Genomic DNA, 17,406 nt, shown 5'->3' with positions numbered 1-17,406 from the left:
GGGAAAAAACATACTTGGTAACACTTTACTTTAAGCCTTTATGTATAGACCAATTTTGGTGAATTGCAAACAGTGATGATGTTTTGGGGGCGGAGCCTATCTGGTGGCAGAAAATTACCGTTTTCAAGTAGAAGTAAATGGAAGCCATCGAATAAAAGAATAAAAAATGTAAATCTGAGTTTATATTTCAAAATTCTGACTTTATTCTTGCAATTCTGAGATTATATCTCACAAATCTGATTAAAAAAAAAAAGATTAAAAAAAGTCAATTTGTCCCCTCGGCTCAGAATCATGAGTTTATATCCCACACTTCTGGCTTTTTTTTCCTCAGAATTGACAAACTCGCTATTGTTGAGTTATACTGAGTTATAAACTTGCATCTGTGAGAATAAAAGTCAGAATTGTGAAATAAAAATAGGTAAATGTTATGTAAAATGTCATAGGTTTAAATAGTATTTCATGCTGTAACTGTAGGGCTAATACAAAGTATCCCATATGAACTGCATGTGTGAATATTATGCAGACCTATTGTTTAAATCAAATTCATCCATAGTATGTTTCGCTTCAAATGGCTTCTTTGATGACAGTATTCTAGAAAAATGCATTCGATTTGCATTCCGATTCTGACATCCAAAGGCACAATTTATTCCATGGATTTTCCCTCCACTTATTACCAGTGTTTTTCTACCATCACAATGCGCGTGCAGCTGAAAGTGACGTGACTACTCCAAATTGGTCTGCAATGCATTATAAAATCAGTTTAATGCACTATAATGCCTTGTAATCTCAAGAAGAGTTAATACATTATAACACTTATCAATTCATTGTTACACTACGCGTTTTAAATTCATTTTTAATTATTTTCGACAAGATGTAATGTATTACAATGCACATTATGAATAATTATAATGCATTATACCCTTTAAAAACCCTTTATAATGCATTTTATGTAAAGGCTTTAAGTAAAGTGTTAGCACATATTTTTGAACAGTAGTGTACAATTGTGCATGCTTTACAAGGAAAACTGTAGATACTAAAAAAGAAGAAGAAATTCTGTGAGTGAACAACCCTGATGTTAAAAAAAAACAACACATCGGGGAAAAATTGTTGAACCTGAACTGTAAATGACAAAAGGATAAAAGCAACCATATGACACAGTTAGAATTTTTTATAAGCCAAAGGCAATCCCATCAGACAGTACTAGTCGAGATACGGAAACATGTGTCAATATGAAGACGTGAGGCCACCAAATGATGCATGCTGATGGATTCTTCTCAGAAGACAAAGAAGCTACAGCTGTCACCGTCTGGGCGTCTACAACCCAGAGGAGGAACGCCGTAGACTTTATACTGTCATACAAACCACATGCTACATACACAAACACGCTACTCGCGGCAACAAAAGCCCAGACTGACTGGACGGACATGAAAGGTATTAGGATATCACCATATCAAAGTGTGCTTAAATGGATTCACACCGTACTATTCCGCATGGTGGGGAAAAACAGATGAAAGCCTCGTTCTTTTGTTCCGACGTTAAGCCTCAGTTGGAGGACAGTCATTAGCGGGGATGATGGCTCTTTACATGGGGAAACATCATTCTTGTCATCTGCCTCCTGCTCGCTGTCTCTCCAGACGCACGGGAATCATCAATGGACCGAAGGACTGATTCTCAGGCTCTCTTTCTCCTCAGAGATTATGTTTCTCATGAAGAATGACTCTAAAACCCTCTTCGCTGAGCCTAAGCAACACTTTTTCTGTGTTTCACTCTGATCATCGCCTTGACAACGGTAAATGTGTTGAATGCATGTGTCTAACACACATAAATTGAGAGCTGGCAGGAAAATATCAAAAGGTACTTGAAGAAGAATGGAATAGTAACTGCTAGAATCCAGACGGAGGGAAACTAAAAATGAAAAGTCAATTTAAACAGTCGATATTATTGATTTACATGTTCACCTCCCACTGACTTCAACCGCTGCATCGTCCTTATTAGTGGGGCTTGTTAAGGCATGGATCACTATTACTATTGCTCACACTGATTTGAACAAACCGCTGACCACTAAACTTTGGTGCAAAACACATGGAGCACTATTTCTTAAACACACATCAATGACGTCTCGATGTGTGATTCTTTAAAGAAAACTAATTTTGCCTGGTGGACAATAAAATGCAACCACAAAAAAAAAAAAAAACAACCACCGAGTAACCCCCCAGAACACCCTAGCAACAACACTGTAATGACAAAACCTTAACAACTACAATTAACTTCCCAGAAACAATCCAGAACACCCTAGCAACCACAAAGCAATGCGGCACAACCAGTCAGAACCAGTGTTATTGACAACTAACACTAAAACCACAACTACTTTAAAGAAAGAAAAAGAACAATGCTTGTTTGCTGAAGGCTAAGAACTGTTGTCATGATACTGGAATTTCTAACTTACAATACTTTAAATAAATACATAATATTTTCGATACTGCAGGGCATTAAGGGCATACAATTTAAACTGCATCTAAAGTTAATTTATTTATTTAATAATAATAATGTAAACAACAATAATTATGATATTATTATTATAAGTCAAATACATTACTATTGCAATACAACTGCACTGTAAAATCATTTTAATTCACATTGCAGTAGTAAAATTACAATACTTAGGTCTGTAAAGCTAAAGGCTTTAACTCTTGCAAGTGAAGATATTATTTTGGCTAAAAACTGCAGGAAGATCTTTTAAGTTTCTGTGAGAGCAAGTTTAGAAATGCAACTCATAACAAATCCAACTGTAATCGTCATGTTTCCAAATGCATGTTAAACTCACAGCACATGCAGAAATGGAGTTCACTGCGTTTACTTCGACACTGCATAACAAAGCATTAGTGGCCACCCAGAACACCCTAGCAACCGCATAGCAACACACAGCACACTAGCATCAGAAGACAACATCAAAGTCTAATTTCTCCTTGCATCTGTCAATATGTTCGTAACATAATCATATTCACATTCATTCAAATATCACCTTGATTTTAGGTGTACAACTCCCACAACAACAACACACACACACACACACACACACAGAACCTCTCTGACATCTTCAAAGGCGGTGCGCTGAATGTCTTAATCAGACAACAATCACAAGGGAGCTTGGGTCTACAGTCCAAGACAAAGAACCATCAAAACAGCCTCTAAAACAAGACCCTAAAGCCACAGCCGTCTCCACCCCCTCCACACAGGCCAGCAGTGAGGGTGAGCTGAGGTTAGGGACCCTCAGGGTAGCCCCGGGCTGCCTTTCATTAAAACCCAAAATTTGCCTTTTATTCAAGGAACCCACGGTGTAATCTGATTAAGTTGCCGAGCAAGAGGAGATCCAGCGAGGTAACGGGATTAGACAGCAGACTGGGTGGAGAACAGGAAGGAGAAGAACATGGAGGAAGGAGGAACAAAGATGGTGGTTTCACATGAAATCTCTCTAAGGTACACTGCAGTTTAAGAGTTTGGGTTAAGAAAAGTTTTTTTTAAAGATTTAATACTTTTATTCAAGGGTTTCTGTAAATGTAAAAAATTTAAGACATTTTTAAAGCAAATTGAAGTTACAAACCGAAGGGAACAATGCACCGACATGTTCTCTAAATGTACATGTCTTGTCTTAGCAATACTTCAAAATGTGAAAATACAACTTCCAACAGATCTCCATTACTTTTTAATAAGAAGTTTTGTTTTATGAGACACTGAAGAAACTGAAGTGTGCTTATGATTAAAACAAGAACAAATATCTGCCAATGGGCTCAGAAAAATCAACTTAATTTAAAAGGAAAATAAGTTTTCATACCCCATTGACAGATAGTTGTTCTTATTTTAAGCATAAGACTAATTAAGTCTTTTAATTTTTAAAACTTTTTAAAATCTTAATATGGCATCTCAAGTAAATGCATCTTGATTTAAGGATGTTTAGATATCTGTATTGGAAAATAAAACGAAAATACTGTGGAAGATATTCTCTTTTTTTTTTTTTTTTGTGGAGAGCTTGCAACATTTAATGCCATGACTCCATGAATTTAAGATTTTATGCTCACATTAATGACCTTTTAAGGCCTTTATTTGTGAAAGCAGAATAAAGACTTTTAAATGCATACATGCATTAAATTGACAAAAATGACATTTATAAAAAATGTGAATAAATTACATTTTTAATAAATAAATAAATAAACAAACAAACATTCTAAATTCGTAAAATATTTTACAATATTATTGGTTTTTTTTTTTTATAAATGCAGCCTTGGTGAGCATAAGAGACTTCTTTCAAATATATTAAACAAACTTATCAAACCCAAACTTTAGAAGTACTTCAAAAAATATTACAGTATTACCATGTTGAAAAACAATAACAAAAAAAGAGCTGTGCTGGTACCATGTAATTACATATAGAAAAATGGCTGGTACTTTCATAAAATATCATGGTACTGCCAAGACATCCAAAAAAGGATCGCACTTGTATCCAATGATAATACCGTCGTAATTAGTTTTTTAAATTTTTTACATTTTTAATTTTTAACTAAAATTCTCAAATCAAAAAAATACTTAGAATTTTAGTATAATGTCTTGAATTGAGTCCACAAACACTTTTGATTCTCTAACCTCCCACTCATTCTCTTATCACTCAACTCTGTCTGGGTGATTAATGGCATATTGATCGCACCGTCTGCATGTGATTAATGAAGAATGCATCTCAGCGACATATCACCTTCTATTGAGCGCCATTACCGCCCGCACCGATCACCATCCCTCCACCACTAGATTGGGCTGAGGATAAGCTAATGCTCCCCAATAATACTCCAGCGCTCACCCACCCAAAGTCAGACCGCTCTAGGTGGAGTCAATAACTATTTGTCTTCATATTCACCGGACGGTGATGAGGAGCTGTCGGAATTGATGAACCGTCCCGGTTTAACCTTGGATGCAAAGACTCCAAACTCGAATCAATTCAATTCAATTCAAGTTTATTTGTATAGCGCTTTTTACGACACAAATCGTTGCAAAGCAGCTTTACAGGAAATTAAGTTTCTACAATATATTTATATATTGTAGAAACTTAATATATTTTACATAAATGGCAAAATTTGGTAATTCTGTATGTTGTCTGAGGGGTTGGCATCATCTCTTCTCGGGTGTTTGGTCATCTCAGATCATTTAAGGGTTGGATCCAGACTGATCAAGCTGCATTTGACTATTTTTGAACATTCAGAAACCTTAGCATGTGACTTCTGAGGATCCAAAGCAGAAAAAAAGATTTGGCTATTATCTCTTGGCTGACATTTTATTGAGCTGCTGACTCATGGAAATGGATTCTCTTCTCCAATAAATTTGCCTTAACACTACTTCCCATAATAGAAAAGAATATGTCTATTTTGAAAAATATGCAAAAAAAAAAAAATGCTTAGATAACAAACCTATTTCCTGAAATGATCAGCACTGTTCCACAGACTACTGGAGTTCAGAAACCTCTCCATTATCAATTAAACATATCGTTTTAGCTGACTCTCTGCCTTTATCATGTGAAACCACCTCTATTAGCAAGAATATCGTCATGCGGGTTTAATACACCAACCGGTGACTGCTTAAACTTACCACCACATTAACAAAGGGGGGACCCCAGTGAACATGGCGGACCCCCTGAAACACAGAGACATGAAATTGACAGTAGTAAAAGAAGGCCAAGCTTCCCAATAATGCAAGCACAAACTGAACAAACACTTTATCAAGCCATATTTTCTAAGTCATAAAATTGATAAGTGCTCATGAGAAAACTTGTATGCACTGAAAGTTTCAAAAGTATTCAGTGGAAATACATAGGTTTACATTGCATATTTTAGTGCATTAACTTGCTTTATGAGAATGTAGACTCAATCAAAATGCACTGATACAATGAAATATTATGCTTCCCAGACTTTAATGGTCACATGTTGGGTCACATAAGATCCACTTTAATATATATATATATATATATATATATATATATATATATACAACCAATCAAAAGTTTGGGATCAGTAAGATTTAAACAAATATATATATTTCTGAAAGAAGTCTCTTATGCTCACCATGGCTGTATTTAATTGATCAAAAATACATTAAAAAATACAGCAGAAACAGTAATACTGTAAAATATTATTACATTTTAAAATAATTGTTTTCTATTTAAATATACTTTAAAATACTTTTGATCAATTTCATGCATTCTTGCTGAATAAAAAAAAATCTTACAGACCCCAAACTTTTAAACGCATTGTACATATTGCATACACAAATTCAATACAGCACGTCTCAAAGTTTGAAAACTGGATAAATCTCTCAATAGCTGAAAGAAAGAGATGAATGGCACCTCATGCCCTTTACAGAATAAACAGAAAAGATCCACGAAGAAAAGTCGAACAAAACAAAGTGCATGCAAAGATTTAAGAGTTTTTTATTTCAAACGAAAACTTCAGCCATACAGAGACAAAACAAAAGAAAAGCAGACATTAATAAAGAAGTGAAAAGAGCAAATGAAAATACAAGCATGTGCACGATGTTAGTACAATAGCAGAAAGCAGGAGAGAAGAACAAGCACTTTCTAATGAAGTCAAAGAAAAAAAAGGAAAAGAACCATCTTCAGTCTGTCAAAAAAATGAAACTACAATGATTAAATTTCAAGGACTTCCTCCCCAAATGTCCATGATGATACTGCAATGCCTCGCATGGCAACTCATCTAACTGACCCCAATTTATAGCTGAAAACGTTTTCAAGAGCTTTGTTTGGGAAAATGGGCTGTTTGGGGACAAAAATGTAATCTATTGACAGATTATTATTATTTTGTTTAATCACAAGCCTATTTTTCTCGTTTTCTTGTAGGATAACAATAGTACTTTAAAGCTAGATTTAAATCTCAGAATAAAAAAAAAAACATTTTCTCCTTTTAGCCAACTCTTATGTCCTTGTGCACAATAACTAACAATCAGAGGTCACCTGAGAGCCTGTGATGTGGATAGCGGTGATACCGGTGGGCAGCGGTCAGGGTCTCAGGTTCAGAGACCCTGCGGGGAAGCGGTCTATAGTGGGACACATGGTACGGTACAGGAACTGGGCATACCTGAGCAGGTGAGCGCTCCACAGAACGCAGAACCACCAGCTGGATGGTTCCTCTGAGGTTCCCTTCAGTCGACATGGAGTGCCGCAGGGTTTCCATGGCATCGTGGTTGGAGCGTCCGAGCAGCGATTCGCTATTAACTGCTATCAGCTGGTCATTGATACGCAAGCGACCGTCCTGCAAACGAGAGAAGACAGACACCAATGTTACATATACAAACTACTGAGAATTTTCATAGAGGCAAACCTCTATGGAAAAAAAGCCTTTCTAACAAGTTTCAGCTAATAGCTACACTAAACCTCATCTAAAAGAAAAGCTAACTTCATTTAAAAGATCTTACAGTTTTATTAGTCTTATAATTTGCAAGTAAAAAGTAAAAAAAAAAGACAGATTAATCTGATTAAAGGCTCTTAAATTTTTATTAGTCTTATTTGTATTATTGCATCCCAAATAGTACTAGTTATAGACAGATTAATGGAATAAAAGCACTAAACTTTTTACTATAATACTAATAGACAGAGAGAGAATGAGAGATAGAAAGTAGATATATAATTTACCTAAAGATTGAGTGCAGAATTAAAAAATAAATACAAAGAACTACACACTAAAACCCATAGTACTAGTTATAGATACCAAAAAAAAAAAAACTACATAAAAAACATTAAATTTTGCTATATATTATTTACTAATAAATACAATGGTGTATTTAAAATGAAATTAAAAATGGAATACAAAAACAAAACAAAACAAAACAAAACAAAACACAAAACACTAAGTAAAAACACAAATCTTATCACAATACTAATTGAAGGAAGATTAATCAGAGCTCTTAATTTATTTATTTTTTATTATTTTAATACAATATTATAAGATATAGAATTCTATATATTCACATCAGCATTTAAAATATTAAATATTAAAAAAACTAACCTTAAAAATAAATACAAAAAATACAAACAAATAAATAAATTAAAACAAATAAATAAAATATACAGTACAATAAAATTACAGCATTAAAGTTCAAGCTTTTGTGAATAATTTGTTCTTTTGAACTTATTTTCAAATGAACCACCACTATTTTGGGGGAAAAACTGTCACACTGAAACATGTAGTTAAGTTAGGACCACCGCTACTTTTAGCTAGTTACTCCCAACACTAAAGCCCTATAGTGTGATTTGAAAACATTTATGCAGTGTAGCCCCACTGTTAAATGTTTAATGCATCCCACTATGAATTCAGACACAATTACGGATGCATATCATTAGCGTGAAAGGGCCGGGCCGGAATGAATTGGATTAAGGTTCACAGCTGTGGTTTCCTAAATAAAACTGAGCTGAGGAGGAACAAAAGAGATTAGCAGCTAAAAGCCACTGGAGCCGCTAAAGACTCCTGAGAGTCTGTGTCACGGCGGATGATCCTGACCCCTGGGCGAGGTCACTGACCGCAGACCACCGATACTGACCCGGGAGGGGGTCTCCGGCAAAACGGACACAAACACTTGTGCCCATCTATTGAGAATATATACTCATGCATACATAAGCAGACAGTCTGGAAACTCACAACCTAAGAGGGCCTTGTGAAAGACGCTACCTCATAAAGAGCTCTAAAGATAACCTACGACATGTTTTTCTTCATTACTTTGTATTATGATAATTTATTCCAGACATTAGGATGCAGTTTTTTTTTTTTACATATATTATATATATATATATATATATATATATATATATATATATATATATATATATTCATGCCCATTTGATCTCAATCCTGGAATGTAAATGCTAGAGGAGCAGCAGAAAGTGTGAAAGAGAGCGTGTGATAAGGGTGAACGGCAGAAGTCAAATGAAGAGCTCAGCCTTTGAAAATGTCTATTTCTTTGAGCGTCTCTCTGATGGGGTCTGTGATGCAGCTCGCTCTCTGAGCCCACTCTCCACTGGAGTGCTGATAGGGGCCAGAGACGCAGCTCCACCTGTGAGCCCACTCTTGATTACAGTGCTGATAGGAGACAGTAGATGTGCTCTTATCTGCACACAGACACAACACCTGCTGCCTGACTGGAGTGATTGCGTAGAGAAGAGAAGAGGAGTATTCATATTTCTATAGCAGCACTAGGTGAGGTTTACCTATAATAACAGATATGGCATATCCCAAACCAAAATGATAAAGCTTAATAGGCTACGAAAAAGGCCATATTTTTATTTTTATTTTTATTTTTTTTTCTTTCAGTTTGGGGCCACTTTGGGTGAATCAAAATGACCATACTACAGTATATTCCACATAAAAAGCAAGGTTTGTATTATTGCTTCTCCAAATCATTGTAGTAGTTACAGACAGATTAATCTGACAATATTTGGATTTTAACTTCAACTGTCAAATATGCCTCATCAATGTACATTTTTGTATCTATGTACAATATTTTATTGTACATTTCTTATTCATATTATGTTAACCAATAAGCTTAAATTAGTTAACGCGATAGCTAATACAATAATAGTTATCATTAACTAAAACTAATAAAATTATTTAAAATAAATTTTTTGTAAAATAAAATAAAATAAAAAATTAAATTTAGTCGCAACTAACCAAAATAAAACTAAGTTGTAAAACTAGTTTTAGTTTAGTTGAGTTAGTTAAACTATACTGAAGTAAAAAGAAACTGAATGGCAATGAAATGAAAGCTAAAAATATTTAAAGGTGCCATAGAATGGAAAACTGTATTTACGTTGGCATAGTTGAATAATAAGAGCTCTGTACATGGAAATGACATACCGTGAGCCTCAAACACCATTGTTTCCTCCTTCTTATGTAAATCTTGTGAATAAAAAAGACCACTGAAAAATAGGCGAATCAGAACACAACACCGACTGTGACGTAACAGTCGGAATCACTATTACTGTAGTTACGCCCCCAACATTTGCATGTACACGCCCATGTCCTAGGCCCATCAGAAGTTCTGCAGGTATTGTGAAGAAACAAGCGAGGACAACAGCGAAAATGGCAGATCATGGAAATGCATGTTATGTTCCAGGCTGTGCAGGGGATGTGAAGTGCTGGGATGGGTTGGTGTCTGTATTCAGAAAGCAAATAACGTGTTCTAATAAAATAACGCAAGCCACTAAAGGGACATGGTAGCTGCTTGCTAGCAGTAGCCTGTTACATTGCAGTACATAAGATTTCACTTACCACATAAACAGAGTAAGGAAAGATGACTGAGGATGATGGCGAATGATTTACAGATCCTGAGCACCACTGACAAGCATCTGATCTTGTAAAATGTGTGATAAGTACTGCCGCTCCATAGTATAAACAGAGTTTGTGCAATCGCGAATCTCGAAAGCGAAAGTGAAAATAAAAAGCGATCGTGCATTTGAAAGCAGTTTCAATGCCCCGCATATTAATAGCGGCTCCCTGATGCCCGCATTTTATATACAGTATAATTACCCGACGATATAACTGTGAGAGAAAGTATTGAAATATATATTTTCCTCCCTGTGTTTCCTTCCTATGAGCTACTGAAATTAGCTGTACTGTGAAACAGCCAATCAGAGCAGAGCTCAACATTGTTATTCATGACCCTTCCAAATAAGCCAATAACAGACCGTTTCATTCTAGGGAGAAATCCTAGGGTTGTAAATGCACATGTAAAACCGTTTCTGGAGAATTTTTGCCCTTACCTAAGCCACATACCTTCTACGTAGATATCAGAGAAAAATTTAAAATATTGTATCAATGCATTCTATGGCACCTTTAAAACCAAAAGCACTTTACAAAATTACTAAAACTTACATTAAAATTAAATTAACAACTGAAAATAGAAACATAAAAGCTCATTTAAAATATTAATAAAAACTATAATAGTATATAAATGATACTGAAATAGCACTAATTTTACAACATTTATTAACCTAATGTTAATTGTTACATATACTATTCTTTATGTATTTTTTAACAAACTGCATAAACATCACTGTGTTTTGAACAATATTATATTTATATATTTATAATAGTACATGTATTTAGTTATTAATTTGCAAAGGTAAAATAAACAACAGTATATTTACATATATCAGTATATCATACATTTACATTTACATTACATTTAGTCATTTAGCAGACACTTGTATCCAAAGTGACTTATAAATGAGGACAATAGAAGCAATCAAAATCAACAAAAGAGCAATGATACGCAAGTGCTATAAGAAGTCTCAGTTCGCTTAACGCAGTACACGTAGCAAGGTTGTTGTTTTTTTTAAATTAATTAATAAAAAGAAACAGATAGAATAGAAAAAGAATAGAGCAAGCTAGTGTTAGAGGCCTTTTTTGCTTTAGTTAATTGTATAATAATTAAATAGAATACAAAAAGAATAGAGAAGCTAGTGTTTTTTGTTTTTTTTTAAGAAAACAAGCAGTTAGTAAATGAATAGTGCGTAAGTTTTTTATTATTTTTTTTTATTTTTAAGAATAGAATTAGAATAGAGAGTGCTAGAGTTAGAGGGTCAAATAAAGATTGAAGAGATTTTAGCTGATTCTTGAAGGATTCAGCTGCTCGGATTGAGTTGTAAAATATATATATTTATATATTTACTGTTATAAATATAATATGTTTATAAGTGTATGTATGTTTTTATTTATAGACATCTTAAAGGTTTTTAGTAGTTTTCAGGCATAAATTACAACTGTATGACATTCTGTAAAGAAACACATAGGATTGGAGCGACTTTCATGATTGGAGCTCTCAGATGATTGGACGTTGGGTGAATGGGCTGCTCTTTACCTTGTGTGCGGCACCGCCGTGGATGATGGACTTGATGAAGATGCCCAGGTCTTCTTCGGTCTCTCGGGACTTATTACCCTTCAGACTGACCCCTAGACCAGCTGAGCCGGAGTCATTCAAAGGAACTTCAAACATCAGCTGCTCTCGCCCGTCCTCCGAAAGCAGCGGACCTGACGGCTCTTCTTTCTGCAAATAACACACACACACACACACACTCTTAGGTCAGAATCTCAGCTGACTTTCAAAACCATATGAATCTTAGCATTTATCCCATATCTTACCCTATTGCCTACAACTGCATTACTGCACATGTCATTTTGCTTGCGTTTACAAACTACGAGATGAGTGGAAATTATTGTCAGTGGTAATCGACGGTATGTCACAAATGCTCGATAGAGTTTAACACGTATTGAACCTGGAAAACTCCAATAAGATAATGGATGAAGTGATTTTCATCTTCATCTGTTCATCTATTACCTTTAAGAGTTTAGGGGTCAGTAAGATTTTTTTATGTTTTTGAAAGAAGTCGCTTATGCTCAGAAAGGCTGCATTTATGTGATCAAAAATACAGTAAAAACAGAAATGTTATTACAATTTCAAATAACTGCTTTCTATATTAATATATTTAAAATTTAATTTATTCCTTTGATGCAAAGCTGAATTTTCAGCATCGTTACTCCAGTCTTCAGTGTCACATGATCCTTCAGAAATCATACTAATATACTGATTTGCTGCTCAAGAAACATTTCTTACTATTATTGATGTTGAAAACAGTTGCTTAATATTTTTGTGGAAAGATAAATGTCTTTATAGTCACTTTTGATCAATTTAATCCAACCTTACATAATAAAACTACTAATTTCTTTAAAAAAAAATGCAATAAAGTGTATGTTTTAGAGATGGATCCCAGTTAAAATAAAGGCAGATGCAACAAGTGGATGAGGAAGGAGTAATGATGGATGAATATATAAAGCAGGGTTAGGACAGAATGCATGCATGTCTAATGGAGAGGCAGGAAAACATTTTGGGGGTCATTTGATTTGAACGTGAAAGAGTGAGATCATGAGAACGTGCCAGTTCAAAAGGAAACATAATAAGCTTTTGTCAGAGATTCATTTAGGAGGATGGGGGTTGGGGAACGACATCATTTAAGACTAATAACTCATTATTGAGCACACTTACACACACACACAAACTACCCACACATTTCACTTGTCTTTTTGCTTGCTTTGGCTCCAAAACATCACATCAAAGAGATCAAGGGTGTCAGTGCCATGGTCTTTGACCTTTCTCCACTCCATTTCCTTCTTCTCGCCACTATCGCATCAATAAAACATGGCAAAAAGACCTAGAATAAAGTGCAATGGCTAAACGTGACTGACATCGTTCTGGAAACCACATTAAGCAACAGCATTAGCCTGTTGGTAAGCTACTGTGGAAATGGGCCAGGAAGTAAAAGAAACAAAAATGACTTTGTAGGAGCACAAAGTTGGGCAAAAAGCATTAAGCAAGAGCTAACGATGAAAAATAGGAGGGCCAATGGGGCAAAGCTTCAAGTAGTCCTTTTAGCGCGTCCTCTTACTGATGATAATGTGTCGTACATGGCCTGAGGCGCACGACAAATCAGAGTTTTAGCACACAATAAAAGGCCTGTTTGTAAGTGAGGTCAAACTTTGGTCCCAGCGAGAATATCAGATTCTCTGAGATGCCGCTCTGGTGGTCCTATCAACACTCCAGGCCCAGACATCACATGAAGACCTCCTGAGGGCAAATACACACTCATATGCTCTCATAGACACAATACGATAGACTGTTTTAACTAAAGTACATGAGTAAAAGCTGGCAAAAACAAAAAAAAAAAAAACTGGAAAGTAAAAAAGAATCTGCGTCAGGAATACATGGAGTAAGATAAACAGCATCGACTTGACAGATAAAAACTATGGGTAATGCAAATAAAAACCAACATATTTGGGCACTTGCAACTATACTAACATTACTATTAGTAATACATTAATATTAACTGCAATTATTATTATTATTATTAATCTTTATTAATATCAAAACATAATAATATTATTAACATAATATTAATAGGTTATATCTTATAGAAATAGCAATTAACAACAATATTAAATAACATACATATTAAGATATTTTATTATTAATAATCTCACTTAATTGTCAATTGATAAGTAATAATACATTAATATTAACTGGATATATTATTAAGTACTCATATTAATTGGATATTACATATTACACTAATAGGAGTTATTTCAGTATAAAGAGCGTTTAATATTGATCAATTGATAATATTCATATTGTTTTATTAATATTAATACTACTTAATATGTACTAACTATAATATAATACATAATTAATATAAACAGTAACTAACATTATTATTATTTTTCTTTTTCTTCTTCAAATAATAATAATAATATAAAAATTAATACCTAATAGGAGTAAACATTATTAACATCAACACTAACAATTAATATGAATATAGGATAATATATATTATATATATTATTAATAAATGTTATCAATATTATTATTACTAATTAATATTGACATTATAAAATAAATATATTTAAAAAATATATATATATATATATATATATATATATATATTTCTTTCTTCGGACTTTGGATTCTCTAAGAATTGCGTGATGTAAACTCACAATTCAGAGTTCCGAGGTCCCATTCGGAGGGGAAAAAAAGACCATTTTCTTTCAATTGCGAGTTTATATCATATTATATATATAGCATATTATAAAGTCAGAATTGTGAGGTGTAAATTCGCAATTGGGTGGAAAAAAGTCAGAATAAACAGTTGCAATTACCTTTTTTTAATTTTATTTACTGGCAGAAATAAGCTTCCATACAGGCAAAACTGATACTTCAATGAAACATAACCAGGTTATCCTGAGCAACAACATTTTCCATTTTACAATATTTGAGCAACAAATATCCTCTTCCTCTTCTTCTGGAAGCAGTCCTATAATACCCCATCAAATTCACAAAGAAATGAGCTGCAATGCAAAACCCGAACTTTGATCAATCTACCGCACTAATCATGAAAATGCAATGTGATTCACACAGCATTTTGAGAGGAAGTCTTTGTGTCATTTACACAAAAATAATGCACGGGAAATGTGTTTTGATGCCCATGGCTAGAAGTCAATGCACCTTAACCCAGATACTGAACTAAATTAGAATTGATGTCAGAAGGCCGTTTGCTATTACATGAAAGTGTATACAGTTTTTATATTACGCACAGCTTTTTAAAAAAAGTCCACTGGGTTTGGAAAGAAATGGCCGTGACCCAAATAACAAATATAATTAAATGGGTCATGACAAAGCAGAACATATCCTGTGTGTAGGAAGAGGAATTACTATTAAGACCATCTCAAGGACATCTAAATGCTCCACCAGCCCTGTGAACGACCTCTCTTCCTGTGAGTATAACTGTGTGCAATGTGCTGTCTGACCCCTCCATCCTCATAGAAAACCTGTCTGAATCAAACACCAACCTCTACAGACCCTTCAGAGTCGACATTATGATTGTAAATTGGTTGCAAAAATACATATTCAGCTTTTACAGCAAACTTCCTGTGAGGATATCACATTACAATGGTGATATTAGATAGACTAAAGAGTAGACTTTAGATCGTTTATCTTAAATATAAGTGTACCTTGTCAAGTGGAACACCACAAAAATCACTAAATATAGTAATTTTATTATTATATTAAAGACATTTTTTGCTGTGCATGCTGGAAAAGGTCTAAAAGCATGTCTAGTGGGCACAAAAAAAAATCTTGCATTACAATTTAATTTGATGTTTGGCTGATTTATTGCTACTGGCTATCAGGTATAATTAATATGTTGCTGCAGACATTAATTCCACCTACTGCATTCATTTACCCTCACAGTACATGACAAATTGATGCCAAATCCAGTCAGCTTAGTTTTAATGCAATGGCGATATTTAGACATTTACAGTTTGCCAAAGCAATCTCATTAATATACATTTACACGACAAGCCCACAGATTCTTGCATTTGTCTGATAATTGAAAACTCATTGACACAATTCAAATGCTATTCAAAAGAAAAATATGTGAATCCACCATAAGTTTATAAAATAATTATATCTATTTTTTTAATTATATATTCCAATGTTTATTTTTTATTTATTAATTGTTAATTAAGTAGTAATGATATTAAAAACATTTATTTTTATAAATAAAAAAACTGTCAGTTAATATTACCTGCTACTAATATTAAAATCAATTCATATTAGTATTACACGTAATGACCTATTAATATGAATGATTAATGTCATTATTAATAATGTTTATTCATATTTATAATTTAGTACTGATATTAATAATAATAATACTATTGGTTAATATTAATTAATACTTATCAACAGATATAGTAATAAAGTGGTATTAGCATTAATTACCTTTATTAATGCCATCTATTGATAGCACAAATATCCATTCCTATTAGTATAATTAGTACACATTTACATATATATTTGAATATTTATTTTTTATCTCCTTGTTCACCTCATTGGCTAATAATCTAGTAACACTATAAAAAAATTATAAAATGAAAATAATAACAATAATAATAATAAAATTAGCATGTGCCACAGTTTTCTTTCAAGTACTTCAAGTGGCCAACCAATGATCTAGACCGGCTTGAACCAGTTGAGGACCATCCTGTGCCAGTTAGAAACTAGCTAAACACCGTAAGATGGTTTTAGCTGGATTTTCCAGCAGGGCCGGACGCTTCGGCGACACCAGCTTTCGCACATCCAGGATGTCTAGTCACTGTGACCAGATCCCAAAAGGCTTCAGTCAGAAAAACAAGACTTTAACTCTGTCAACGATCTCCAAACACGAATCACACAGACTGATCCATCACGCAGACGGACACCATGTAGCTGCTAACAGGATGGACATTTATGGTGCAAGCTAGCAAGCTAGTTTCCTGTCCAAAGATTAACATTGCTGGATTCTAGCAGACTCTTATAAAAGATGCTTTATTTTTGCTAATGGCTGATCATTAGCCAAATCTGCCTTTGGGAATTAAGATGGTATATTTTGTGCTGACAGTGGGTGGTTAAAGAAACTGTATGAAGGTGGGTGTTTATGGAGGGTATTTCAGGTTTGGAGGCATTCATTGGTTGGAATGTAATATGAATAAATACACACACACACACACACTCTCATATCCTCTAAAAAGGCAGATGGTGAAATCTACTCAACACTGTCATTATATGTTTTCATACTCTTCCATTCTCTGAAAAAATATTTCTCCCGAGTGTGTCATTTTTCCTTTTGCCTGCCGTTGCATTTCTGCCGTAATTTACCCTGGCTAAGCAGTGGCACAGCTAACCCACTTTGAATTTGAATAGGGTGGAAAAATAGAGGAGGTTTTTCTCTGTGAATAGATACTGCAGTGCAGCTCTTTATGACGTTTTTTTGTG

General features: G+C 34.1%; 1 protein-coding gene across 1 annotated transcript in view; it reads right to left on the bottom strand.

The window, feature by feature from the left end:
- The window catches only part of pard3ba (par-3 family cell polarity regulator beta a), a 187,171-nt gene that overhangs the window by 91,820 nt on the left and 77,945 nt on the right, over positions 1-17,406 (bottom strand). The window contains 2 exon segments of the mRNA XM_058773173.1: positions 7,131-7,304; positions 11,905-12,090. Of these exon segments, the coding sequence (XP_058629156.1) occupies positions 7,131-7,304; positions 11,905-12,090 (360 nt within the window).

Source organism: Onychostoma macrolepis, chromosome 01, assembly GCF_012432095.1.
Source record: "Onychostoma macrolepis isolate SWU-2019 chromosome 01, ASM1243209v1, whole genome shotgun sequence".
Taxonomy (NCBI): domain Eukaryota; kingdom Metazoa; phylum Chordata; class Actinopteri; order Cypriniformes; family Cyprinidae; genus Onychostoma; species Onychostoma macrolepis.
Note: the sequence above shows the minus strand (reverse complement) of the source record. Positions and strands in the feature narration are given on the sequence as shown.